The 23,183-nt window shown below is 47.4% G+C and overlaps 9 protein-coding genes across 9 annotated transcripts; 2 read left to right on the top strand and 7 right to left on the bottom strand.

Moving 5' to 3' along the window:
* Positions 1 to 388: 388 nt before the first annotated feature.
* Positions 389 to 1,436, top strand: LY79DRAFT_173838 (uncharacterized protein). Its single transcript, XM_060551240.1, has 4 exons — positions 389 to 593; positions 645 to 712; positions 768 to 1,297; positions 1,408 to 1,436. The coding sequence occupies exons 1-3, from the start codon at positions 470 to 472 to the stop codon at positions 1,224 to 1,226; spliced, it is 651 nt and encodes a 216-aa protein (XP_060406832.1). The 5' UTR covers positions 389 to 469; the 3' UTR covers positions 1,227 to 1,297; positions 1,408 to 1,436.
* A 591-nt stretch (positions 1,437 to 2,027) lies between these two features.
* Positions 2,028 to 3,539, bottom strand: LY79DRAFT_173834 (uncharacterized protein). Its single transcript, XM_060551239.1, has 3 exons — positions 3,393 to 3,539; positions 3,201 to 3,330; positions 2,028 to 3,142 (listed from the first exon to the last, which is right to left on the bottom strand). Exons 1-3 carry the CDS (start codon positions 3,464 to 3,466, stop codon positions 2,309 to 2,311), a joined length of 1,038 nt encoding a protein of 345 aa, XP_060406831.1. The 5' UTR covers positions 3,467 to 3,539; the 3' UTR covers positions 2,028 to 2,308.
* A 1,567-nt stretch (positions 3,540 to 5,106) lies between these two features.
* On the bottom strand, positions 5,107 to 6,576 carry LY79DRAFT_620376 (major facilitator superfamily transporter). Its single transcript, XM_060562053.1, has 2 exons — positions 6,368 to 6,576; positions 5,107 to 6,313 (listed from the first exon to the last, which is right to left on the bottom strand). Exons 1-2 carry the CDS (start codon positions 6,516 to 6,518, stop codon positions 5,175 to 5,177), a joined length of 1,290 nt encoding a protein of 429 aa, XP_060406830.1. The 5' UTR covers positions 6,519 to 6,576; the 3' UTR covers positions 5,107 to 5,174.
* A 701-nt stretch (positions 6,577 to 7,277) lies between these two features.
* On the bottom strand, positions 7,278 to 7,925 carry LY79DRAFT_573925 (uncharacterized protein). Its single transcript, XM_060559528.1, has one exon. It carries the CDS (start codon positions 7,891 to 7,893, stop codon positions 7,408 to 7,410), a length of 486 nt encoding a protein of 161 aa, XP_060406829.1. The 5' UTR covers positions 7,894 to 7,925; the 3' UTR covers positions 7,278 to 7,407.
* A 673-nt stretch (positions 7,926 to 8,598) lies between these two features.
* On the bottom strand, positions 8,599 to 10,021 carry LY79DRAFT_530870 (FAD binding domain-containing protein; the record flags this gene model as incomplete). Its single annotated transcript, XM_060556212.1, has 2 exons — positions 8,599 to 9,652; positions 9,726 to 10,021. The coding sequence occupies 2 exons, from the start codon at positions 10,019 to 10,021 to the stop codon at positions 8,599 to 8,601; spliced, it is 1,350 nt and encodes a 449-aa protein (XP_060406828.1).
* Positions 10,022 to 10,207: 186 nt separating this feature from the next.
* On the bottom strand, positions 10,208 to 10,624 carry LY79DRAFT_573922 (uncharacterized protein). The gene has a single exon (XM_060559527.1). It carries the CDS (start codon positions 10,606 to 10,608, stop codon positions 10,387 to 10,389), a length of 222 nt encoding a protein of 73 aa, XP_060406827.1. The 5' UTR covers positions 10,609 to 10,624; the 3' UTR covers positions 10,208 to 10,386.
* A 3,729-nt stretch (positions 10,625 to 14,353) lies between these two features.
* LY79DRAFT_645188 (aromatic prenyltransferase) lies at positions 14,354 to 16,028 on the bottom strand. The gene is made up of 2 exons (XM_060562435.1): positions 14,684 to 16,028; positions 14,354 to 14,590 (listed from the first exon to the last, which is right to left on the bottom strand). The coding sequence occupies exons 1-2, from the start codon at positions 15,919 to 15,921 to the stop codon at positions 14,488 to 14,490; spliced, it is 1,341 nt and encodes a 446-aa protein (XP_060406826.1). The 5' UTR covers positions 15,922 to 16,028; the 3' UTR covers positions 14,354 to 14,487.
* A 1,699-nt stretch (positions 16,029 to 17,727) lies between these two features.
* On the top strand, positions 17,728 to 19,113 carry LY79DRAFT_530864 (O-methyltransferase; the record flags this gene model as incomplete). The annotated part of the gene is made up of 1 exon (XM_060556211.1): positions 17,728 to 19,113. One exon carries the CDS (start codon positions 17,728 to 17,730, stop codon positions 19,111 to 19,113), a length of 1,386 nt encoding a protein of 461 aa, XP_060406825.1.
* An 81-nt stretch (positions 19,114 to 19,194) lies between these two features.
* LY79DRAFT_620364 (ABC-2 type transporter-domain-containing protein) lies at positions 19,195 to 23,173 on the bottom strand. Its single transcript, XM_060562052.1, has 3 exons — positions 22,111 to 23,173; positions 21,166 to 21,870; positions 19,195 to 21,054 (listed from the first exon to the last, which is right to left on the bottom strand). Exons 1-3 carry the CDS (start codon positions 23,065 to 23,067, stop codon positions 19,273 to 19,275), a joined length of 3,444 nt encoding a protein of 1,147 aa, XP_060406824.1. The 5' UTR covers positions 23,068 to 23,173; the 3' UTR covers positions 19,195 to 19,272.
* Between the last annotated feature and the right edge of the window lie 10 nt (positions 23,174 to 23,183).

Genomic DNA, 23,183 nt, shown 5'->3' with positions numbered 1-23,183 from the left:
AAGATAACTAAGATTAACCTAGGTTTATACTTAACTAGTTAGCTTAGCCTTTTAACTAATAAAGAGTTATTAATAGTTAAAAAAGGTAAACTACCTAGTCTAGGTAGTACTAAATAAATAGTTCTATAATATAGTCTTAGGGATACTATAGATATAAGATACCTAGCGCTAACTAACGCTAGCTATAATAGTATTTAGTGCCTACTAGACCTAGTCTTTAGTATATTTAACTATAGGGGTATAAAGAAGTTATATATAAAAAATAAAGTAATTTAGATAAAGGTAGTAAAAGTGGTGATAGTTTAAAGTAGGAGGGTTATGGTAGATAGAGGGGGTGGATGAGGTATTTTTGGGTGGTCAGAATGAGGGGGTGGTCGGTAAGTGGGTACTTTGACTTATCGTGTGCGACAAGCCGCGTCGAAACAGAAAAGACGATGCATGGCCATTCCTGCCCATCCATCTTTTTGCCATGTGGTGTGTCGCGGTACGAATCTACTCTAAATCGTGGATCATACGCAGTTTCAGCCTGGACGACTGGATTATTACTATAACATATGTTATGTACGTGGGGTGGTTTATTGTTGGGCATACTAGTAAGTCCTGTCTTTGGGGGGTTCCTGACAAGATGGCTTATTATGTGCCAGTTTTCCTCAAGGTGTTTGGAGTCGATATTTGGTGGAACGATCCTGTAACCCTTACCTGGGCTTTGAAAGTAATGTCCAAACACTTTGCCACTGGTCACCGCGATTTTGCTTACGTGCAATTAGCTTTTCTACATCGATTCATCTCTATACCTCCTTATTTTAGGACTCGCAAGGACTTCGGTCCTGTGTTTCTATGTACGACTCTTTCCTTACGAGCGTTTTTGTCGCCCATGCTACGCGCTATTGACCATCATCGCCACAAGCACCGTTATATTCATAGTTCTTTCAATAGTTCAGTGCGTGCCAATATCGTACAACTGGGAGGGTTGGAAAGGGGACTTTGGGCCGGCGAAATGCCTGAATCTCAACCTTCTATCTTGGAGCTCAAGCGCCATCGGCATCGCGTTCGATACAACCATCTTGATTATGCCTTTGCCGTTGGTTGTCAAGATCAAGTCAACACCGCGGCGCAAGTTTTACATCATATCAATGTTCAGCCTGTGCATCATGAACGTCATATCTAGTTCCATACGTCTTCGTTACAATATTATATACAGAGACTCTGTTGTGAAGCTGGAATAGCTTCGTGTGGCTAGTGCCAGCAGTGCTACCACAGGATATAGTGTACCACCTGTATAGACTATATAAAAAAGGTATTTCTACTGCTTCTCTAGTTTATATATAGTTTCTTAATAGGACAACTACTTTTCTCTTATATAACAAGACGCTGCGGTTCATCACAGACTCGGTTAACATAACATAGGACTACGTAGACCTTATGATTTAGACGGGCATCAAAGTGTCAACAAGCATCGCCGTGACAAGTCTTCCATCCATTCGTCTGATGCTGCACAGACTTTTCCCCGGCATGTTTGGAAGATTATTTGCGTTCGGCGGCCACGTGGAACAGGACCGCGAACAGTACTTGAAGACACGTGAGGTACAGAACCTCGACGTGGAGGAGTCGTATGCCGGAGGCATCACACGACGTGCAAGAAAATCCCGACTGGAAGATGACCTGCCACTAACTATTGGAGGCGGTGCGCCGATTGATTGGAATTACAGAAGGCGATCTCGTATCGCTTTAGATGAAAATATTAAGACACCAACTATTCCAGCTCGGACCGAAGCTAGTCGCATCCTAGCCAGCATCATCAGTACCCGCTCCAGGTATCCGAGTTCACCATCACAATCAACAAATGACAACACCATCACAGTCACCACTGAGATCTCAGTTACCTCAAGGGAAGAAACACCAAGTGAAGGGTTTGACTATAACAAAAGCGGGAGCGATGCATAATTAGCGGTAGTACTTCTGAATACAGGAAGGATGTTGAAAATGGAACATCGCGGGAAGTCCGGATATGGGTAAGGTCGACCATACAAAAGACGTTGCTGGTATAGGCTATTGGATACAAAAGCTTAAGGAGAGGGTAGCAAAAGCCTAACGTAATGATACCTATCGAGAGCTTGAAGCTGTGCAGCGGTGGAAAGAATCCTCTGTCCTATCAGAGTTGAGAATCACAAACCGTGCTCTGTCCCGAACAATTCCATGTGCCTCTGTTTAGCTCCTTTCTCTCCGAACACATGAACCCGTTCATAAGCATGGCTATCGTTGCGCATTAAGATCATAAAATTCCCAAATGAAGCCTCAACCAACGACATCATCTAATAAACCCTCCTTGCTGTCTGACTTTCAGGAGAATGTCATACATCAAGTCACTCGGCAGAGTGCGCATTACCTTCTGCGTCTCAACCTTGTCCATCAACTCGCCGTGACGGCATATTATCCCAACAACAACGTCCTTGATATCGCGATCATCGTCGCCATCCGAGCAGGATGTGTATACCTTCTCAGCTGCGTGAAGAAACTCCTCCGTGTCCCACTGGTTGTCGGCTTCTGTCCTAAATTTGTCGAACGCGAGCGATCGAAGGCCAGAGATGCCATACTTTCTCGACAGCGCATACACATTTGCATGCAAAACGAGAGTGTCGTTGGTAGAGCCGATATCAATGCCATTCGCTGCCGGGTGACCAGGTGGTGGTGGCTTTGCAATTAGAACGGCGCCTCCGCCTTCGCTGTGGTTTTCTTGGGCCTGGTTTGGCGTAGACGGCTCTTGGGTGATTGGCGACGACAAGGTCTCGCCGTTGGGATCAGGAGACGCAACGATTCCAGAGTCTTGCTTGGCATTGGCCTTGGCACGCTTCTTCTGCTTCTTGCTGAGTCGCTGAGGCTGCGGTGGAAGAAAGTCATCAAGAGGCTCGCTGTGCTCTCCAGACTTGATGTCTTTCTCAAGGACCTGGTCATCCGACTTGATAGATCCATTAAAGTCATCGTCATAGCCATTGCTGTGGCCATTCACCTGCGCGTACCCATTGAGCAAGGGGGCCTTTTGCTGAGACGCAGATGGATAATCTAAGTGATAGAAATACCGAATGACCATCCCGACAGCCTGGGGATCATCGTCAGGCAAGCTGAGGGTGCCCTCTATGGCAGCCTTTAAGTCTGCAGTTAGCTAGATGCTCAACTCCGGAAACGAAGAGACTATGACCAACTTCAGACGCCAACTCCCGACACTTTGCAGCAAAATAATCGGATCTGGGGCACACAATGGCTTTGTGAACTCGGTACTCGGCATGTCGACTGGCAATTGTCAGGTCCGAGTATTCTGCATTTTCATACAGGCTATTTATGCTGTTAGCGTGATAACACAAGTTATTGATAGAGCGACAACGTTGACCACTGACTTTTTCAAAGACCCTCTGAGCTCCTCCATAGGGCCAGGGGAAGGAGTCTGTGAATCAGTTTCCGTGCTTGACATTTTGAATGGTTGTTGAATATTGGCAAGGGAATAGAAGATTGTGACGTCTGGTTTAAGAAAACAGACAGGGCGGGCTGGAGTATTTGTGCTTTGGCGCGGTGCTTGTGGCCTCCGAGACTTTATTGCCATGACGGCTAGACACAGCCTGATCGCGCACACCATCTTTCCACGAAGTTGTACTGATCTGACAATCGGCCAATCGTGGAAAAGTCAGGCGAAAGTGCGCCGCAGTGAAGGGGGGTCAACGTCTTCTGCAACCAATGTGCTCACTGTAAGAAGCAGCTTGCAGGCTTGGAAGGCGCCACTTCCTGCAGTGAGGTGCAGCTGTAGTATTCTGTAGCCTCGTTCTGGGCACATATGTGCTCTTTCGCTACGATGAGGCAACCATTATGTGCCTTTGGAGCCCAAAGAATGGATTCGTAGGAGGAGTGCCCAAATCTAAAGGTGCTGGGTTGCACTGCATGACCGGTGACAGCATTGCATTAATAGCTGGACGACAAATGTCCAGTCACCATGTTCTTAGCAGCGCCTCGCCATCGGGTTGCCTCCAGAAGCCAATCGAGAATAAGGAGTTATCACACCCACTTCCATAAGAATGCGGGGAACTGCCGTCAAACCGCAACTCAGGCGCAATGCTGACCACCAGCTCGAAACTTGTGGTTGTATAGACAATCATCCAGTTGGAAACCAAGGCCCGCTTCGGAGCCTCAATAATGCTTTGGGCGAATTGATGCAAAGCAAGGGGAAGTTCCGACACATTGCGGTGTGCGAGGGCACAATCGAATTTGCTGTCCTAATCATCCATCGATATTAATAATAGTAAGACCCGCCCGAAGAGCAGATACGGTGGTCGCCCTTGAAGTAATCCAACCAGCCAGGCACTCAACCAGTGGGTAGGTGCTCTGGACTGACTGGTCAACGGTCCTGGGCCGGGAGAAGAGCGTCATGATGGGCAGGCGAGCTCTCTTCCAGTGTTGCCTTGTTAATTTATAAAAAAAAAGCACTGATCAATTGACAGCGGTAGAGTTGTACCCTAAGCGGACAAGAGGCTGCCAAGCGTCTTTATGTCGTTCTCTTGTCAGTCGACACCGGGCACCGCTAGCTGTCGCTGAACCGGATCTTACCTCCGATTCAAAACCTGGGCAGTGGATAATAACTCACCCTTACGCAACCTGAGATGGATTTTGTTCTTCCTTGCTCATAATTAAAAACTTACTAGGGCACCTCACCTATTCATTACTACTTCGACTTACTTTAATACCCCAGCTATTATAATAATCATAATTTCCCTTTTACCCTCACTAGTATAAAACCTATAATCCGCCTAGCTTATTCGGCGTAATGATATTTCTCGTTCCGAAATGATCCAGCCGCATTAATAGTAGCGCAGTGTAAAGTTTGTGTAAAGGTGCTCAGTAGAGTGGTAGTTGCGTCGGCTGCGGCTGGTCTAGATCGCTACCCCTTGTAAATCAACAATGAAGTAAGGGTGACACATTACTTTATGGTCTCCTCCAAAGTTCAAGTCCTGTCAACATTGTCTGATAAGATCATGTTGCACAACTTGTGACAGAGCATGGAAGGAACATATTATAAGAGGGAGAGAACTTGATAACGTTGTCCTTCTCACGAGTTGGAGACGAGGACTATTATTTGAATTGGCTTTATCAGTTGGTGACAATCATAGCGGTGCATGAATCCGAGGAAACACTCAGGGTTTATTAGCTTTTCGCATCAGCGGAAAACCTAAAAACCCCAATGACGAGCCCAGCATCATCGAGCCAGTGTACAGGATCAGCGGCGCGAAGCGGCCCAGACCATAGCCGGCCTCAAAAGGGCCCCCCGCCAGTGTTGTGGAGATTGGTCCAGATAATATGTTACCCACGCCCTTTCCAAATGCCATGAAGCTGTAAACATGTCCAGGGTCCTGTGAGAGAGCGGACCCAAACTTGTTCCATAGGCACGGGAACCCGCCCGTCGCAAGGCCGAACAGCAGTGAGAACGCAAGAAGCGGCGCGAGAGACGTCGCAAATCCCCAAATGGCGAAGGTAGAAACTGAAGCGACAAATGAAGATACAAATACAAGCATGAAGACGTTGTTGACGCGATCTGTTATGTAACCGAAAGCGAGTTGGCCAAATATTGTAGCCAAGTTGTTAAGGGCGAGGACCAGTGCCCCCACAGTTCCAGATAAGCCCAAGGTTGTTGCATATGTTGGTAGAAAGAGCGATGGGATATAATATCCCATTGCTTCGAGGAAGTTTGCCACGGCGAAGCAGTAAAATAGTGGCTCTTTGAAGAAGCCGAAGTCCCCTTTCTGTAGGACGCCCCGCCCGGAGGCTGGTAGTCGTCCTTTGAGAAGAGGGATCATGGGCACAAGGGTGATGAACTGCGTCACTGCCATCACTTGCAGCGTGGTCCGGTAACCATATTTTGACAGGAGTGACTCCAGAAGGAAGGGAAGAGCAACTCCGCTGCAACCTGCGCCTGTTGACATAATGCCGTATGCCAATCCTCTTCGAACTACAAACCACTCGTTGAGCATCCGCAGAAGCGGGTAATTGACAAAAAGGAAGGAAAACCCGTAGAGAAACCCCTGGGTTGCAATCAGTCCCGGCACAGAAGTAGTGAAGGAGGCGATCACGAGCGACAGCACGCAACCAATCCAGCCGATGATAATCATGTGTCGTTGCCAGGCTTGGAAACGCGCAACAATCGGTGTTGCCAGCGGCCCACCCAGATAGTAGACCCCGGTAGCGACGGTGCCAATGACAGCGATGTTGGAGTCATGTTTAAGGACAGGGTGGGTTGAGTAATAGTCTTGGAAGACACCATAGGATAGCGGAAACCCTGCATAGTTTGTCAATGTCGAATCATTGGCTGGATACGCCGTGTGCAACATACCCCAGAGGATAGCCTCGGCAACGAATGAGGCAAATACAAATAGCCAAGGAGCCAAGCCCTTGTCCGTCGGGTGGAGGGATGGAGCCGACGAATCACCTGATTCGTTGTGATGGCCAGCCTCGAGGTTGATATTTTCTGTGTGCGTAGTCATTATTATGTGGTGACCAAGCTTGGTAAAGAACAGAAGGAATTCAACTGACAAGCGTTTGGAAAGATGGAATAATTTGTTTTTCAATCTCGAGCTCAAGTTCTCTGAGTAAAGGTTCAGTCTTATAATACCTGGTTGCTTAGCTGCTCAGCTGCTCAATATTAACAGCAATGTTTGCTACACCCCATAAGCGAACCACCCCTTCACAATGTTTGGTGTCCGAAGACAAGTGCGCTAACCACAGTTGGTCTAATGCATGTCGAATCTACCTGCGCCATTTAAGCACGCCGAGATGGGCCAACGGCTTGTGTTTTATGCCATTTAGTATTAATATTCCGAATTCAAACCAAACCATGCTCTATAACGAAGCATTGGTACCCAGATAGGTTTGGAAAGTTGGGCGAAGCCAGTCTGTAAACGATTCGTGGCTTCAGCCGAGACTCTTCTAAGCATAACTGATGTAAAGGATGTGCCACCCCCTCTAATAGGTGCGACCCTGGATATCCACGTGGTCTCGACTCTCGCCTTGGCTGGGATATTTATCCCCTCCAGCTCGCCACCTTTCCTTGTTTCACGTTGTCGGCATTATTGGCACTGATTCAGTCACCATTGCTGCTGCTACCAAATGCAGCATCATCAAGTATAGTTAATATTAGAATGCAGGCATTAGTTTGTTAATGTATTCCAATGCTTGTCCGGTCGGAGTAAGGGGATAACAACAAATTCCAATGCGAGGGTCCTCTTCTATAAACTGATGCGTTAAACCTTCCCAAAACATTGTAGAGCTGTTTATGCAAACCAGTGGTAGAAATCTATCTCTAGAACAGTCCTTTACAGGAATGGATTACAAACACATTTTACCATTGGCTTGTTCATTGTACAAGAGATCAAATTACACACCCTGCCGCATTAATAACATGTCTATTTTGTCGTTGCCCTTTAAATCTGCTAGGATGTGTACCCTGAGTTTCCGTGCCTCCAAGCTGACCTTCTCGATGATTCTGTCCTGGCAATCCCCTGGTAGACAAATATAGCGCCATGGTTTATGCCAGCAATACTGGTTGATGCCCATGACCCTGAAGTCTTCGGTCCGGCAGAATACGCGAAACTCACATTCGGAGGCCATGCGCTTATCAAAGGGTAAGAAGAAAAGCTCAAGCGTCATCGATAAGTTGAGGCAGTCGAGAGCTGTGCGACAGCGATCCGAGGTGACTAGGCGAATAATGATTTCATCCGCAGAGCGAGTCGATACTCTCCCGGGGACCCTCTGGGCGCCGTCCTTGGGCGAGCAGGCATCAAGCCGGTCAAAGAGACCATCGGGTGGAAAACGAAGCACTGAGAGTGCTGGTGCAATCTCCTTATCTAGTTCTTCGGTCATCGTAAGGTTAACTTGACTGCTCTGGATTGATGCGTTCCATGCATTGTAGAGTAAGCGGGCTTTGGGTGGGTGAGAGTGACTTTTTGAAGATCAGGTGACAACTTCCGTGACGCAAGGATAAGACGCAGCCACCTTGAATAAGCGTATGGTTAATTTCAAGTTTCCTTTTTAGCGGATGCCCTGTTCTGAGTGTGGAAACGAGCGTTGAATTGTATTGATTTATCGCTGCCAGCATCTCCCTGACAGCGGCAAAGTCGATTCTTTTCTGGGTTCAGTTTAAACAATTAGCACCTATCGTCCATCCAACCGTTAGAGGGGTTTTTCTAATATTTGCCACACTCGAAGACTAGTTTGAGTTTTATTGATCTTGGCCGCATTACGATTATAGAACCGGGAATAGGCGATGATGTCCTGAAAACTAATGTTACCATCAGGAAGCTTGATTCTACCAGGAACTACTCTATCATCGGCCAGTCTTAGACACGGATTTAAGAAGGAACATTACACAATTTCAGATTCGGTGGTGTTGTGAAAGAAGGGCGAAGATACTGTTAAATGTAAATGGAGGGCCGCAAAAGTAAATCCGGGATTATTATGCACATTCAGCTGACATTAACAGCGTAAAGCAATAGTAAACAAAAGGCGAGAACACTGGGACTAATGAAGGCGAAATCGAAATATCGGCGCAGGAAAGATGGTATATTTCTACATAGCTGAATCATTTGGGACGTTCGGGGACAACGGATGCAGCCACTTGAATGTCCCTTCGAATGGTTCCGAGGTTGGTAGGAAGTCGATTACTCCCACTCTTTGGATCTTGGGTGAAAGAACGTATGTAATGAACAGCTTTTGCACGAAGCTCCACGACATAACGTACCTTGCCATGATCCACATCCACGTTGAGGACCAGGCATGCATCCTGGTCACAAGAGCAGAGTGGTCCTGATCCGACATCAGTGTCTCCAGTCTCTCGTTTTGGTACTCCTTCAGCCGGCGTTCCAGCGTCGCAAAGTCTGACGGGTTTCTGCTGGAGGACGAAACGAATCTATGAAGCTTATTGCAAAGAGCGACAACGTCTTGAATACCATTGTTGAATCCAAGGCCTGCGTTGGGTGTGAACTTGTGCGCTGCATCGGCAACAAGGACAACCCTACCGTTCCAGCTCCAATTCCCGCAGACACCCTCCTCAAGGCCCGCACCACCGGCACTATAGCGTTCTTCCCACACGTCCTTGACCTTCAAATTCTCTGCGATCGGCCAGTCTATGAATTCTTTTGCAAAGTCGTTGACTTCATCGCTGCTCAGAGCAATCCGATCCGTAGTCGAGCTGGTCAGCTTTTTGTAGAGGAAAATCCAGCCACGCTCTTTGCCTGTGATGTACATTATGGACCTATCGGTGCTATGTGTCTCATAACTTAGTCCCGGCTCGGAAGGGCGAGGAAATGAGGCCCATACACAGACGTAATTCGTATTGTACGGCTTAAGCGAGTCCCACGTTGTCTCGTAAGACGGATTGCTCTTAACTGCGAGGCGGCGCATTTCTTGTCGGACCATTGAGTGCACACCATCAGCGCCTATTACAATGGAGCCTCTGTAGGATGAGCCATCAACACAGGTCACTGTTACACCAGTTTCTGTGGATGCAATGTTGGCGAGCTTCTTCCCTGTGATGTAGCGTAGCTTTGCAGCCTCGGGAAGGTTGTCGTACAGTGCCTGGACAAGGTGGGCCCTGTGGAACGCCAAGGGCTCTATGCCGTGGCTAGATGAAGCACGGCATTTGTCAGCAAATGTGTAATGCCGTCAGGTTTTAGATGTGAGGTAGGTCAACTCACTGTTCTTTTAGGATTCCATACGCATTGGCATGCATAAAACGTTGGCCGTCAACTGTAAAAGCCTTGTTCACTTTGACCTTGCCCCCGATGTCCATGAGCTGGTCGAGGATACCGAATTGATGAAATACGCGTAAACTTGAGGGGCTTAGAACCAAGCTTGCTCCTTGATCCTCGGCAACGTCGTTTCTGCGCTCGAGAAGAACAAAGTCGATTCCGGCATGGTAGAGGGCGTACGCAGCTGTAATGCCGCTAGGGCCGCCCCCGATAATTATTACCCGGAAAGAATCGTTGGTCATTTTGACTGTTTTGACTGAATAACTCTCGAAGTATCCGTAGACAGGACGGGATTTCCAGTTGGAAGACGACAAAAACTCGCGCGGGAAGTACTGGGTAGGCAGTGGTTTATATCACCCATGTTGAGACCCACCCTTACATCCGAAGGGACCCATTCCCGTCCCTTACCGTATGACTAACTCCTATCCAGCTGGAGAAGGTCGCTGAGACACATGTTTTAATATTATTAAGCAGCTATCGTTGTCATAAGATAGATAACGCTACCCTGCAAGCACGCGAATATCCACATTCACTAACGGTGCCACCAAAAAGTAGCAGTATAGATAATGATGAAAACTTTACGAAGGAGGTCTTGTTAGGGGGCAATTCATAGACCTGAAAGTGGCTTGTCATTTCTATATCCTACTAGAATAAAGGTCGCTCCTAGATACTGCTTTGTGTCTAGGCTCACGGAGCGAAGTGGGTATCGCCAAGCGAAGTCGTTCCGGAAGGCGGTGTCGTGCGGCAATATGGTGCGCATCCCGCCGTACGGCTCTGCGACAGAAAACTTACCTTCTATATGTAGCATCAGCAATAGTACACCTAACATTCTTAAGTAGTGGGCCTTAAAAGACCGAAAGTTGTAGTATTATTTTTCTAGCTTCCTAGATACAGGAATCAATGTCATCCTTATAGGCTCAGAACTTTATACTAGGAGCTCTAAGTCAACCCACCCACTTTTTAGCACCCCCTATATTTCAGTATACTAAAAATAAAGCTATTATAACTAATACTACTTTATTTAATTAACTATTAATAACCTCTTAATACTATAATAATATAGCTTTTAGCCTTACTAGGTAATTTAGATACACTAGATTTATCTATATTACTTTTAACTTTACTAGCCTCCTACTATAATTACTATACTTCTTTAATTATTATAAACTTTATATTAAGATCTATATAAATAGCCTTTTATTTCCTAGGTATACTATTAGTAACTTAGGCTTTTAGAAGGCTAATTTTTTACTAGGTAGTAACTAGTATATAGAACTATTCTTAGAAGCCTTTTTTAACCTTTTTAAATAGTTAGCGTTATATAGTAATACTTTATTTTAGCTAGCTAAAGAGCTATAGTTAGTCCCTAAGGTCTTTTACTTTCTTTAGTGTAGACTACTTTACTATAGATAAGGCTAATACTTAGCCCTCTATATTATAGGCATCCTAGGCTATATAAGTATCTTTAGTAGCTACTTTAAGTAGTATTAATAGTGTTATTATTAATAATATTGTTTTTTAGACTAGTAGCCTATTTATAAGTAGCTTTATAGTACTAATAGGCTATAACCTAGTGTATTTCTAGCTACTCTTAATATTACTAATAGTTAGACTAGCTAGGTAAGCCTTTTAATAATAAAAAAAAAAGTTTTTTTTATTTATAATAGTAAAGTTAATTTACTAACTAAAATATCTAAGCTTTTTTTAATATACTACCTTAATAAGGCTAAAGACTAACTAGTTAAGTAACTAGAGAATATAAAAAGTATATAGTAATAAAAATAAAAAATAAATATTATTAGTATAGTATAACTATATAAAATCTATTATTATATAGCTTTTATACTTATTTAAGATAAAAAGTCTAGCCTAGTTAAGCTAAAAAGGCTTAGTCTAAAGAAAAAAGACTCTTTATAGCTATTTAATAATAGTAATATTAGTAGTCTATTTATTCTTTATTATTATAAACTTTTATTTATTATATAGGCCTAGATCTAGAGAAAACTACTACTACTAGACTATTTTACCTTTATATATAACTAAAGAATAAATAATAATACCTTTAGTAAATATATACTTAATAATAAATACTTAGGCTTATAATTTAGGCTATTTTTTTTTTACTATCTTTATTAAAGCTTTACTTAGCACTAGCCTATTATTACTTTTACCTTTAAAGATACTAGTTTTATTTATATTATATTTATTAGCTAGTTTAATAGCTTAAATATAAGGTATAGTAAGATATTTAAACTAGTCTTTAATAACCTTAGTAAATACTTTATTAATATACCTTAAATTAATAGATTAACTTCTCTAGACCTTAATAGATAGGTTCCTTTAAATAAAGCTATTTACTTACCTTTAGCCTAGAGGTTAAGTATCCCCTATAGCTTAGAGGATATAATAGGCAAAGTCCTTTAGTTATTAATAAGTTAGTAGGTGCCTAAGGTCTACTTAGGTAGTTACCTAACTAGCTAGGCTAGCCTCTTAGCTAGTTAAAAGCCTCTAGAGGTCTTTAAATACTACTTTCCTTAGTTAGGTACCTCTTAGTTAATACTAAAGGGTTATTTATAGGATACTATAGATAGAAGCTACCTAGATAACACTATAGCTATTTTTAATAGTGTTAATTACTTAATTAATCTTATTTTTAGTATACTAAACTATTAATATATAAAGAAAGTATCCTAAAAAAATAAAGTAATTTAATAAAGGTTAAAAAAAGTGATAGTAGTTTAAAGTTATAGATATAGTTATTAATAGGGTGGCTAGGTGGCATTTTTAGTATGCTAAAATGTGGGGGGTGCTGAAAAGTGGGTAGGTTGACTTAGCAAAAAGCTGTTAAATCTCGGACGGTAACCTAGAAGTGGCAAGAAACTCCAGTGAATAATGATTCTAAACCATAAGCAAGTTCGGAAATAGTGTTTTCTGGTGGTACAAGTCACTTTCGTCAGGAATTTTGATTATAACGTACTTTCTTGGGAATGTACTTAGAACCTGATTAAGTAAAACGCTAAGTTCTTCAACCTGAGGCTAGGCTCCTGCGCTTCTACGCTTCTTAGATGTCAATTTCACCTTGTCTAGAGCCAAATAGGGCTTAAGAAGCAATGGATTTAGAAAGGACTCAAGTAGGCGTTAGTGGTCTTGTATCTCCCTGCTGTTGTAGTATAAATAGAGTCAGATAATGGCAATGAATTTCCGATTTCCAAGCGTATCATCAAGGTATCTAATGATTTCAGACAATAGAATTGTTTTTCCAGCGCCGCAGCAAGTAATACATACCTTTTCCCCCTACAAACCCAAGTCTCAAATCTTGTATCTTTCAGAGCCCCTTAGCATGTTTATTTAACCTTATTTTCAAGGACGTCCTTGTGTCTTTTAAACAGGCCAGCAGGTAGTAAGTATTTATATATATTTCTTAAATATAGGCTGCTTATTATATATGTAGACTGATATCCACCACAAGATGGTAGGCAAAAGATGGCGAAACAGACATATAAAATGTCTGTCTTTTTTAGAAAAAATAATAGGAAGAAGACAATTGTGTAGGATTCTTGATAGAATAAACACAGCATAGAAACGAATAAGATCTGAACTTCTGCTAGAGTATTACCTCGGATGTTGTGACAAAATCATGAAGCCTTTTGTACAACACTTAGTAGTTAAAGTCATTAAGGTAGTTGTGCTAATGTAAATTATAATGCCTAACGTCTACGTTAATCAGGGGAACGCCTTAAAGATATGCTAATCACTTCGAACTGCCTAATATCGGAGGGAGTCAGCACATCAAAATTTAACATAATGAGACCTAATAAATAAGTACATAAAACACGAGAACGGTCATTTTTAACGACTTTAGGCCTGTATGCCTTGGGAGGGTCTCTTTAGATAAAGCTAAGATATATCTATTATGTTCTATAGAGGCCTACAATATTAAAGTAGAAGGGTCCAAGAGTAATCATCTAAGTAAACCCTTAGCTAAATTCATTAAGAGGACTAGGTCGGTCTTTGTTTATCAGTTATATATCCTACGCAAGGTCTTGCAAACAGTCATCTTTACTGACTTATTAAGTAACTACAAGTCAAAGCTAAGCAACATTATAGCTATTATTCTAGCTTATATAGAAAGAAGCCCCTAGAGACACATCAATTATTTACAGAAAAGCAACGTTATATAATTCTGCATTAACGTTATAATAGAAAATCAGTTACTTTACACTTCAAGGTGTCTATAGTAGTAAACTCTTACTAACTACAATAAAAGGGTTGCTAAATTAAGTCTTAGATACATTATCTTAGTCTTATAAGAAGTAAATTAAGAGAGCAAGAAGGCGTTAAAGTAATTTAGTTATATAATTCTTACTGTTTTATTCCTAGCTTAGTAGCCTTAGGCCTACTTGTTTATCTATATTATAAATAACTCCTAGATATCCAGCTTTATACTTACTAACGGTTAAACTAGTAACTAGGCTATTAGTAAAATTACAAGCTAGCTATCTTAAAACTAGATATAAGCCTTGAATACTTCCTAAAACTTGTACTGCGCTGGGGAATTTAGCTTTAATATATAGCTATGTTATGTATATTCATTAGCCTTAAAAACCTAAGCTACACTAATACAGATGCCTAGTACAATATTCTCTCCCAGGCTAACAGCAGTAACATTATACTGAAGGTATTTACTAGAATAGCAAACCGGTAAAGCTTACTCCCAAACCCTAGGCCCTAAGTAGGTAGTGAGTTCCAAGCCCTTTGCAGAAGAGATAATAGATGCAAAAGTATGTAGGCTTGTCTCTCTCTGTTTTTCACTTTTTAGGTAGAAGAAAAAAGAGCAGTTAGTATTAAAGGAGTAATTCAAGTGTCTTAGAGGAATTTGAGCAGGGAAGGATATGAATACTCACAAAGCGCCCTGGATAGCAGCGTTAATGTCGTAATCCCCCATTGTCCCCTGCGTCTGGAGCACACGCTGGTAGCACTCCACGATTCTGGTCTCGTCACGCGCGAACTGCCACATAGGCACGTACATCTTGATTTGAGGAACTGCCTGGCCTGGCACCACTGAGAAAGCAAACCCAACCCCTTTGTGATGGCTATCGGGATTGTTGAGCGGCTTTTCCAGGTCTTCCATTGCAGCCTGGGGAACGTCTTCCATGTCCATGAGCTGGGGCCATATTTGTGACAGAAAGTCGGCTGAGGAACGGGGAAGAAGGCCACCCAGAGTGAAGACTTCACGAACCGCGGCAAGCGACTTGAAGCGGGTGGAGGTGTATATCTTGAAGCGAGGCTCATTGGCGGGTGCCAGGCAGTCGATGGCGAGGAAATCTATGTTGGTCTTTTCCCCACCGTCGGTGATAAGAAACGTTTTGACCAGTTCCCAGGCTGCCAACATCTCCTTGTCGCCGTCAGCAAGCCGCCTCACGATTGAATCTGTCATATTGACTGTCTTCTGGCCTGTTGCGACGGCCTTGAGCTGCGGGAACAGGTACGCCTTCATGACGGTGGCCGCCTTCTCGTTCTCGCCCATATTGGCCTCGAGATCGAATGCGATAAAACCGTTCTGCCGCAGCGGCCCATCAGCAGCATCAGCATCTCCACTGGTGGCGGCCATCGCTCTCTTGCCGACCAAGGCCACCTCCTCTTCGGCAGTGAGGAAGACGGAGTTGACAAAGGCATCCAGCCACGTGCGGTCCGCACTGCATGCAGACGCCATACCGTCCAGTATGCTGCGCAATGCCTTCTGGCCCAAAAGGTCACCGCCCTGTGCAGGGCTGGGATCTACTAGAGGCTGCACCGTAAAACGCACCCTGGCTGGTTTGTGAGACGCAAAGGCGAGGCTTGCTTCGTAAATGCCATGATTGTGCGTCCCAATGTAGTGCAGCCTGTCGGCCGCGGCAGGCGGTTTGAGGCGAGGGACCACGACATCACGCACGAAAGCGAGGTGGGACTCCTGTACCTCGGCCGGGTAAGTCCCCGTCCAGCGTAGGAGAGAAGAGAGGCTGTTGTGGATAAGGGGCAGCCATGAGGAGAAGAGAGGACTGCCTTTGGAAGAAAGGGAAGAGTCGACTGCGTCGTTGTAGATTTTCTTTTTGGTGATGCTGCCATTGGCATCCTGTACAGCGGCTAGGCGGTAGATTTCCATTTTTGGGGTTGTTGATGTCTGTAGTGGTATTCCTGCGTGTCTGCCTGAGTACTCGTCCTCGTAGTGTGACTGTTGTTTGCTCTAGCAATGACTTGTTTCTTTTAAGGGGGGGAGGGGTGGGATATGATATGACGCGAGGTTTTCCCTCGTGAGCTTTTTTAGGTTACTGCGTTAGGCACGTATGTATAAAGTACCAAAGTTCGCATCAAGTTGCCTGTTTTGGTTGGTCTCTTTATGGCGACGTCACAGGTGAGATTTTATTCCGTAGAGGTTGAGCGGATTTTTGAATAAAGCTAAGTATCTAGAAACAAAGTGCTTTTTTGGAAAGCGAGCCCGAATACGACCAGCCCCTAACTGACGAGAATCCGGGCCCTTGATGTCAAAGTACAAGCCTGTTCTTGACGTGTGAAACAAACCTTAAAAAAGAATAAATAGGTTCATGGCATAATCGTTGACTATCCTATGCCGTCCCAAAAGCGTGGTCTGACAGGACCGGGTTTAAAGTCTAATATTAAGTTTTCATGCAGTAAAGATACTGCAAGACAAAGGTTAAGTTAGGGCCACCTTGTCTAACGAGCAGGACGATCAAGGTTTGGAGACGTGCGTCAACAGTAGGATGGAACTTGAGATGACGTCGAGCAATCTCTGGTGGGGACGTGCAGGGACATCTAGGAACGCTCGCAAGCTGCTTCTGTGCGCTTGAACGGTGGGTCGCCGACGTGGGAGGAAACGCTCGGTCAGCAAAAGCCCGGCATAGCGGTAGTTGGCATTCTCGTCTGCGAGGATAAACCGCGGCCCCCTTTCCATAAGCTTCGGCTCCCAAACGATGTTCTTGTTCCTACTGATCGGCTACTGGATCGAAGAGCACTCGGCAATAGGCCGACAAGAGACCAGAGATATCATTATTTGTGTCCTTTCTAGAGGACTTTCGAGACGCACAGGGGTACTGCTCGGTCTGGCAGCAAACTCTCCTTACATCGACAGGAATCAGCAAGAGTCTTTAGAGCAGTACATTATAGAAGACGGAGTAATCCGGACTTAGCGGTTAGTGTATGGTCTTATTTTCCCGCAGTGTTTCGACCTGCTTTGTCGCGTTGATATTCTAGATCTAGACGCCGTCCTCTTCCTTGAACCCCAAGCAGACTCCATTGCAAGCCTCTCAAGCCGTGGCATGCCAGGCAATACGATCTCCGAGTTCGTGCTACTAGGAGGTGCGTGGAGTTTCATAGCTGAATTAAGGTAATGACATACCGGGCTCTGTTAACAAGCATTAGACGCAACATAACATCATCCTTCCTCTAATGCTTAAAAGAATGGCGACGCCAACCTTATTATGGCATAATGGGCACGGTTAGAACACAGCTGTTCCTAAAACAGCAGAGGTTCTCAGGTGTTGTAGCAGACTTCCTAATCAGGCAAGTTAGAGATAAACACTATTCCTATCTACACTATACATGGCGACTTTATTACAAACCCTTTTATAGTAGCTCTGAGCGCAAGCAGTGCTGAATACAATACGTGAAGAACCACCTTGTTTCCACTATTACAAATCTTGTTGAACGTCTAAACCTCAAAGTCACCTGTACAATCATCTCACCCAGGACCAGGCCGCCCGCTTGTTTCCCTTGTCAAGGCCCAAGCCTTGCTAAGATCAGGAAGCAGTTGACAGGGAGTCCTAGAAAAAGAAAGGCTCTTTTTCTCCAAGCTTGCGACACAATTAACCCTCCAATTCGTTACCCAGGTAACCAAGCGGAAAATACAGGAAAAAAAAAAAAAGAGAACACGTTTGTTTTCATCAGCCTCAGCATGGCTAATACTGCAGAACAACAAATCGCCCATCTCCGGTCCCTCCTGGACATACTTACCACCTCAACGAACGATCTTATCGCTGAACTATCCTCCTGCTCTTCCTCCTTTTCTTCCTCTCAGTCCAAGCCTGGCAATGGAGCCGCGACAAACCGTGGAGATATTCGCGTTCCGATGGACCCCAAGACGGAGGATGCCCGCAAGCGCGTCATCGCCGCGGCAGCCTCCCTTGAGGCAGCCGTCTTCACACCTCAGTGGCGCCTTGGCCACCTGGCACACAACTATTTTGTGTCTCGCGCGCTGCACATGGTTGTTGAGTGGGAGGTCCCTAAGCTGTTGGCGGCCAACGGGCCTATGGACCTTGACGCCCTCGCCACTGAGACAGGCGTTGTTGACACGCGCAAGCTGGGGCTCGTGATGCGGACGTTGTGTGCGCACCAAATCTTCGCAGAGACGACCCTCAACGTCTTTGCTAACGACGGAGCGTCGACCGCCCTCGCGACAGACGAGCGCCTCGCTAACTCGGTACGCTATGCCTCCTTTCTCTTCCCCACGGCCGACGTGCTGCCTAGCCTCCTCAAGGACCCAACTCTCTGCGCCAGCTATGCATCGCGAGACTCGGCCTTCGCCAGGAGTATCGGCAAGGGCTTGGGTCAGTTCGAATACCTTAACGCGCACCCTGAGTGGCGTGACTGCTTCAACTTGTGGCTCGCCTCGCTGGGCGAGTATCTGCACGGACTGACTGACGTGGGCGGCTACCCCTGGGAATCTACCCTCCGAAATGGTGCGGTGGTCGTCGACGTCGGTGGCGGGCTCGGAAGCTCGATCCAGGCCCTGCGGACCAACTTCCCTGACCGCCGTGGCCGGGAAGATTTCGTCGGTATCGTTCAGGACCAGCCCGGCATGATCGAGCACGCGACCGCACACTGGCAAAGGACGGACCCGCAGGCATTGGCCACGGGCGCAGTCAAGCTCACCGTACACGACTTCTTCCATGAGAACCCTGTAAAGGGCGCCGACGTGTACTGGTTCCGGTCTGTCATTGTTGACTGGCAGGACGAGGATCTGACCAAGATATTCACGCACATCAAGGACGCCATGGCGCCTGGGAAATCGCGCTTACTGATCGGCGAGTATATTATGCACCCGACGTGTGGCGACGCCCTTTTGCCAAACGCGCCGTCGCCGTTACTCAAGAACTACGGCGAGTTCCAGGCCATGGGCCTGATCTCGGGCTTCATCCTAACTGTCAGCCCCAATGGTGTTCAGCGGACTATCCAGGACTTGAACAATGTGGTAGAGGCAGCTGGCCTAAAGATTGTCAAGGTATGGATTTGTCGTGGCCTGGGGCATGTGATTGAGTGTCGATTGAAGGAGGACGTGTAGCTGCTGTGTGAGGGTAGAATGTAATAACCCAACTACGTGAGCAAATTACAACCATTATTCAATAGAAATACATCCACTTTAGTACGAACGTGAAATTGAATTCTTGTAGTTAAATTTGAACTCTGACACAAACCAGTCATGTTAATCCTCTAATTACAATCAAATCCAGTATTGGGGAGTCGTGGGTGGCCTTAGCATGGTAAAGTAAACGTCCTGACCCCTTTCTTCGTCCTCACCTAAATCCTCCGATCCACTTTCCTGCTTCTCATATTTATCCACGTGATCGTCCTGAGCTTGGACGTCGTCAGTATTGTCTTCGTCGTCGTCATCCCAGTACCTCTTGCTGCTTCTCCCGAGCCCCTGAATGCCGCCGTTGGTGGACGACCGAGCCGATCCAGGCACTTTCACGGCCTGCGTATCTTGCAAGGTGCAGCCGCTTAAAGACGTGTCGACCCGTGTTTCCTCGGTCCAGGGAAGTTGCGGCGAGGGTCCGCCAGCAACACCGTCTCGCCCTCCTTTACCCTTGACCTTACCCTTAAGACGATTCCGGGCCTTTGCAAGAGGATTCGTGCTGCTGTTGCCGTCCTGTTGGCTTGATGATGGCAATGATGATGGTGGCGGGGATGATGTACCGCCTTCATCTCTCCTGGGTTTCGGCACACGGGTCCAGTACAGAGCGAAGGCCGCCACGGTGTTGAAGAGGACGTACATGGAAAGGATTCCCAAGTCACGCCAGCGGTTGCCGAACTTGACCTGGACACCGGCCAGCACCTCGTTCGTGTTGCTTGTCAGACAGAAGCGGCAGTCGGCGGCGGCGGCTGGGTCGGCAAGGTATCCGCCGGCTTGGGCGATAAAGGCCTGCAGGTACTGGCCGCACGTCTGGCCTGGCGGCGGGCTCATGTGGAGGAACTCGTTGTCAGCGCAGCGAATGCGGGCGTTGGCGAGCCCCGCACCTAGAAGGCCCTCGACGAGATAGGTGATTGGGTTGACGCGATACACCCATGTCCAGAACTTGGGCGGCGTGGCGAGGATGCCGTTGAAGATGAACATCATGACGAAAAGAAGGTTGCCGATGCCGGCGGCCTGGTCGGCAAGGTCCAAGGCAGCGGCGACCATGTGCGCAAAGGTGCTGGCCTGCAGGAAGAAGACGAGCATGAACAGAAAGGCTAACCCACCGCGCGAGGCCGTGTCGTTGGTCTCGGCGGCGTTGCGGTAGAGACCGACGAGATAGTACCATGCCAGGAATGCTGGCGGGGCCATGAGGGTGTTGTAGACCATCTCGACGACCATCTGGCCGGTCATAAAGGCGGCCCATGAGTAGGTGCGTGAAGGCTGCTCGCGGCCCTCGTAGAGGGTGCGCTGGGCAACGAAGATAGGCAGGATCTGCAGCATCAGGTTGAAGTGTGTTGTGAGGAACATGAAGATGGCGATGAACTGGATGGTGATACCGACCTGCGTGTTGGGCAGGTTGAGCAGCGAAAGGCCAATGAAGAGAGCGGCGCCAAAGGTTAACAGCATCTTTGCATAGACATAACTCGGGGTGCGCCAGTAGTGTAGAGCCACACGCCTCGTCACTTCGGAAAGCTGTTGGGAGAAGGGAGCGGCGAAAGACGGATCCTGCTGCTGTTGCATTGCCATCGTCCCCCTCCGCCTTGCTCTCCCGCCGGCTTCTTCCTTCAGTCGCGCCAGGTGGGCTTTGACGTCGGCGTATTCGGGACTATGCCGCCAGATGTTGGGCCAGTCGTTGCCATTTTTCTGTTTGCCGCCGGCGCGAACTTGTTCGAGAATGTACTCGGCCGGGTTTTGATTCTTAAAGGGCCGAGGGCCGCCATTGCGAATAAAGTAGTCGACAAGGACGTTTGCGTTGCGTCCGATCTGGCCGAAGTAGACGGTTCGTCCGCCGGGGGCAAGAAGAAGAAGCCTGTCAAAGCGCTCAAAAAGCTGGTGTTTGCGCGCATGAGATGTCAGCGGTGTGATTGATAGCTTGAGAGGACTATAGAACAACATAGCACACATTCAGGGTAAGAGTGAGAGGGTAGGGGGTAAACTTACAACCGCCGATGGCTGATGGATCGTACACAGAATAGCCTGGCCATTTTGTCTCAAGGTCTCGAGCAGAGAGCATATAGAGAAGCTCGTCTGCGAGTCCAAGCCCGAGGTGGGCTCATCTAGGAACAGAAGCAGGGCAGGACGGGCGGCTAGCTCGACACCAATGGTCAGTCTCTTGCGCTGTTCCACGTTCAGACCCTCGCCGGGCACGCCAACGACAGCGTCGGCATACTGCCCCATGCCGAGAATGTCGATGACCTTGTCGACGTAGGCAATCTTTTCCTCGTGCGAGAAGCGGGCCGGTTGGCGGAGGACGGCGCTGAAGGTGAGGGCCTCGCGCACCGTTGACGTGACGAGGTGCTGGTCCTGCTGCTTGACGTAGCCAGTTTTCTGCTGGAATGAGGCATCGCGCGGGGCTCCGTCTACGAGCATCTCGCCCGTCACGACGCCGGTTGACAGGCGCGAGGCGAGGGCGTCGAGAAGGGTCGTCTTGCCGGCGCCTGAGACGCCCATGAGCGCAGTGAGCGTACCCGGCTCACACCACCCGTCCACGCAGTCCAGGATGCGCTTCGTCTCCTTCTTCTTGACCTTAACATCGTAACAGACGTTGCTCCAGTGGAAAATGGCCGTTTGGCGGTCGATCCCCAGCCCGCCATGGTCTTTATCATGATCATCCGGCCTGCCGTGGTCCTGCGGCCAGTTCCAGGACTTGGTGGTGGGGGGAGGAGGAGAGTCTGTGCTGACAGTAATATTGTTCACTTTTTCACTTTCCAGAGTCGTCATTGGAAAATCCTCTCCGCCAGTGTACATGTCCGCAATCTCACTCTTCCAATGCTCACTACCGTTCTTCTTCTTCTTCAAGACAGGCGCAGCAGGCTTGGAGGGCAAGGGAGAAGCTATGGAAGTGTTCATGTTCATGCTCGGTGTTTCTGCTCTTCCCTTGGTGACATGGTCCTCCACATCGTCTCTGTTTTCACGCCTCGTCGGGGCTTTTCCCCTGGGGAAAACGAGTACCTCCCCGTGGCTCTTTTCGCTGCTTACCAGGTCCGTGACAACGAGATGCAACAGGAGGTAGATTGCCGCGAAGGCAAAGATGATGCCGACGTTCCGCCATCGGTGGCTTTCCAAATACCCAAAGGCACCAGCGATGTAGGCGCTCCCATCGACGAAGGGAGCCCCCGCGACAGCCCCTTGCACAGCACACGCGCGCGTCTGCGGCATCGCCATACTCGCGTTATAGGCCGGGCCAGACGGAACAAAGGTCGTGCAAGGGAACCTGCGACCGTTGCCAAACTCGTTGATCATGAGGGCCTCGAACCCATACGCGACGGGGTTGACCTTGGCGATCCATGCAGCATAAGTCTTGTAGTATGCGGGCGGTACGCCGAAGCCCGTGTACAAGGCCAGCGTGAGCAGCACTGTCGACGCTGGGGCCATAGCTGTCGCTTGGCTCTTGGCCGCTGAGGCCACGAGGCGGAAGAACAGGCTCAAAGCGAGCGTCATGGCGAACTGGACGAGCACGAAGAAGACAAAAGGGCCGCCTCCCGCCCGCATGTTGCACATCCAGTAGAAGACGGTGTTGACGATGATGGAGTTAATCAGCTTGAACGGCAAACTCATGGCTAGGTCAGCGATAGCCTCGGCAGAGGCGTGATAGAGGGCGTAGCGAACATGTTTCTCGACGATGGCCCGCTTGGCGAACAAGGCCGCCACCTCCAGTATGCAGATGAAGGCGTTGACCAGCGCGGCCGTGAACAGCAGCGTACTGCGGGACTTCATGGACTCGGCCGTTTCAGACAGCCGATAGAAGAGGCTAGCGACAATGACGGTCTGGAAGAGGTTGACGACAAGCATTGTCACCGTCATCTGCGGCGCTGCCTTGATCAGCGCAAGGGAACGCCACATGCACAGCAGGATCTGCCGCGGGTACGAGAGGGTGTAGGGCGACTTCCATCGCTGCAGAGACGACTGGTCGCTCTTCTTGCTAGCAAGGAACTCTGCGTAGTGGGCCCGAGAGCCGG

The sequence above is a fragment of the Colletotrichum navitas genome (genome assembly GCF_030913465.1).
Source record: "Colletotrichum navitas strain CBS 125086 chromosome Unknown LY79scaffold_238, whole genome shotgun sequence".
In the NCBI taxonomy this organism is placed as follows: domain Eukaryota; kingdom Fungi; phylum Ascomycota; class Sordariomycetes; order Glomerellales; family Glomerellaceae; genus Colletotrichum; species Colletotrichum navitas.
This window is presented reverse-complemented; position numbering and strand designations above follow the sequence as displayed.

Excerpts from the sequence above, each read along its gene's own strand:
- LY79DRAFT_173838 (XM_060551240.1), top strand. The coding sequence starts at position 470 with ATGTGGTGTGTCGCGGTACGAATCTACTCTAAATCGTGGATCATACGC. Across the intron at positions 594-644 it reads GTTTATTGTTGGGCATACTA|TTTTCCTCAAGGTGTTTGGA; the intron begins GTAAGTCCTGTC and ends ATTATGTGCCAG. Across the intron at positions 713-767 it reads CCCTTACCTGGGCTTTGAAA|CTTTTCTACATCGATTCATC; the intron begins GTAATGTCCAAA and ends ACGTGCAATTAG.
- LY79DRAFT_173834 (XM_060551239.1), bottom strand. The coding sequence starts at position 3,466 with ATGTCAAGCACGGAAACTGATTCACAGACTCCTTCCCCTGGCCCTATG. Across the intron at positions 3,331-3,392 it reads CTCAGAGGGTCTTTGAAAAA|CCTGTATGAAAATGCAGAAT; the intron begins GTCAGTGGTCAA and ends CAGCATAAATAG. Across the intron at positions 3,143-3,200 it reads GTCGGGAGTTGGCGTCTGAA|GCTGCCATAGAGGGCACCCT; the intron begins GTTGGTCATAGT and ends GCAGACTTAAAG.
- LY79DRAFT_620376 (XM_060562053.1), bottom strand. The coding sequence starts at position 6,518 with ATGACTACGCACACAGAAAATATCAACCTCGAGGCTGGCCATCACAAC. Across the intron at positions 6,314-6,367 it reads TGCCGAGGCTATCCTCTGGG|GGTTTCCGCTATCCTATGGT; the intron begins GTATGTTGCACA and ends CAAACTATGCAG.
- LY79DRAFT_573925 (XM_060559528.1), bottom strand. The coding sequence starts at position 7,893 with ATGACCGAAGAACTAGATAAGGAGATTGCACCAGCACTCTCAGTGCTT.
- LY79DRAFT_573922 (XM_060559527.1), bottom strand. The coding sequence starts at position 10,608 with ATGTTAGGTGTACTATTGCTGATGCTACATATAGAAGGTAAGTTTTCT.
- LY79DRAFT_645188 (XM_060562435.1), bottom strand. The coding sequence starts at position 15,921 with ATGGAAATCTACCGCCTAGCCGCTGTACAGGATGCCAATGGCAGCATC. Across the intron at positions 14,591-14,683 it reads GCTGCTATCCAGGGCGCTTT|TGAAAAACAGAGAGAGACAA; the intron begins GTGAGTATTCAT and ends CTACCTAAAAAG.
- LY79DRAFT_620364 (XM_060562052.1), bottom strand. The coding sequence starts at position 23,067 with ATGTGGCGTTCCCTTGCGCTGATCAAGGCAGCGCCGCAGATGACGGTG. Across the intron at positions 21,871-22,110 it reads GAGACGATGTGGAGGACCAT|TCCTGGAACTGGCCGCAGGA; the intron begins GTCACCAAGGGA and ends CCCACCACCAAG. Across the intron at positions 21,055-21,165 it reads TCCATCAGCCATCGGCGGTT|CTTTTTGAGCGCTTTGACAG; the intron begins GTAAGTTTACCC and ends CGCAAACACCAG.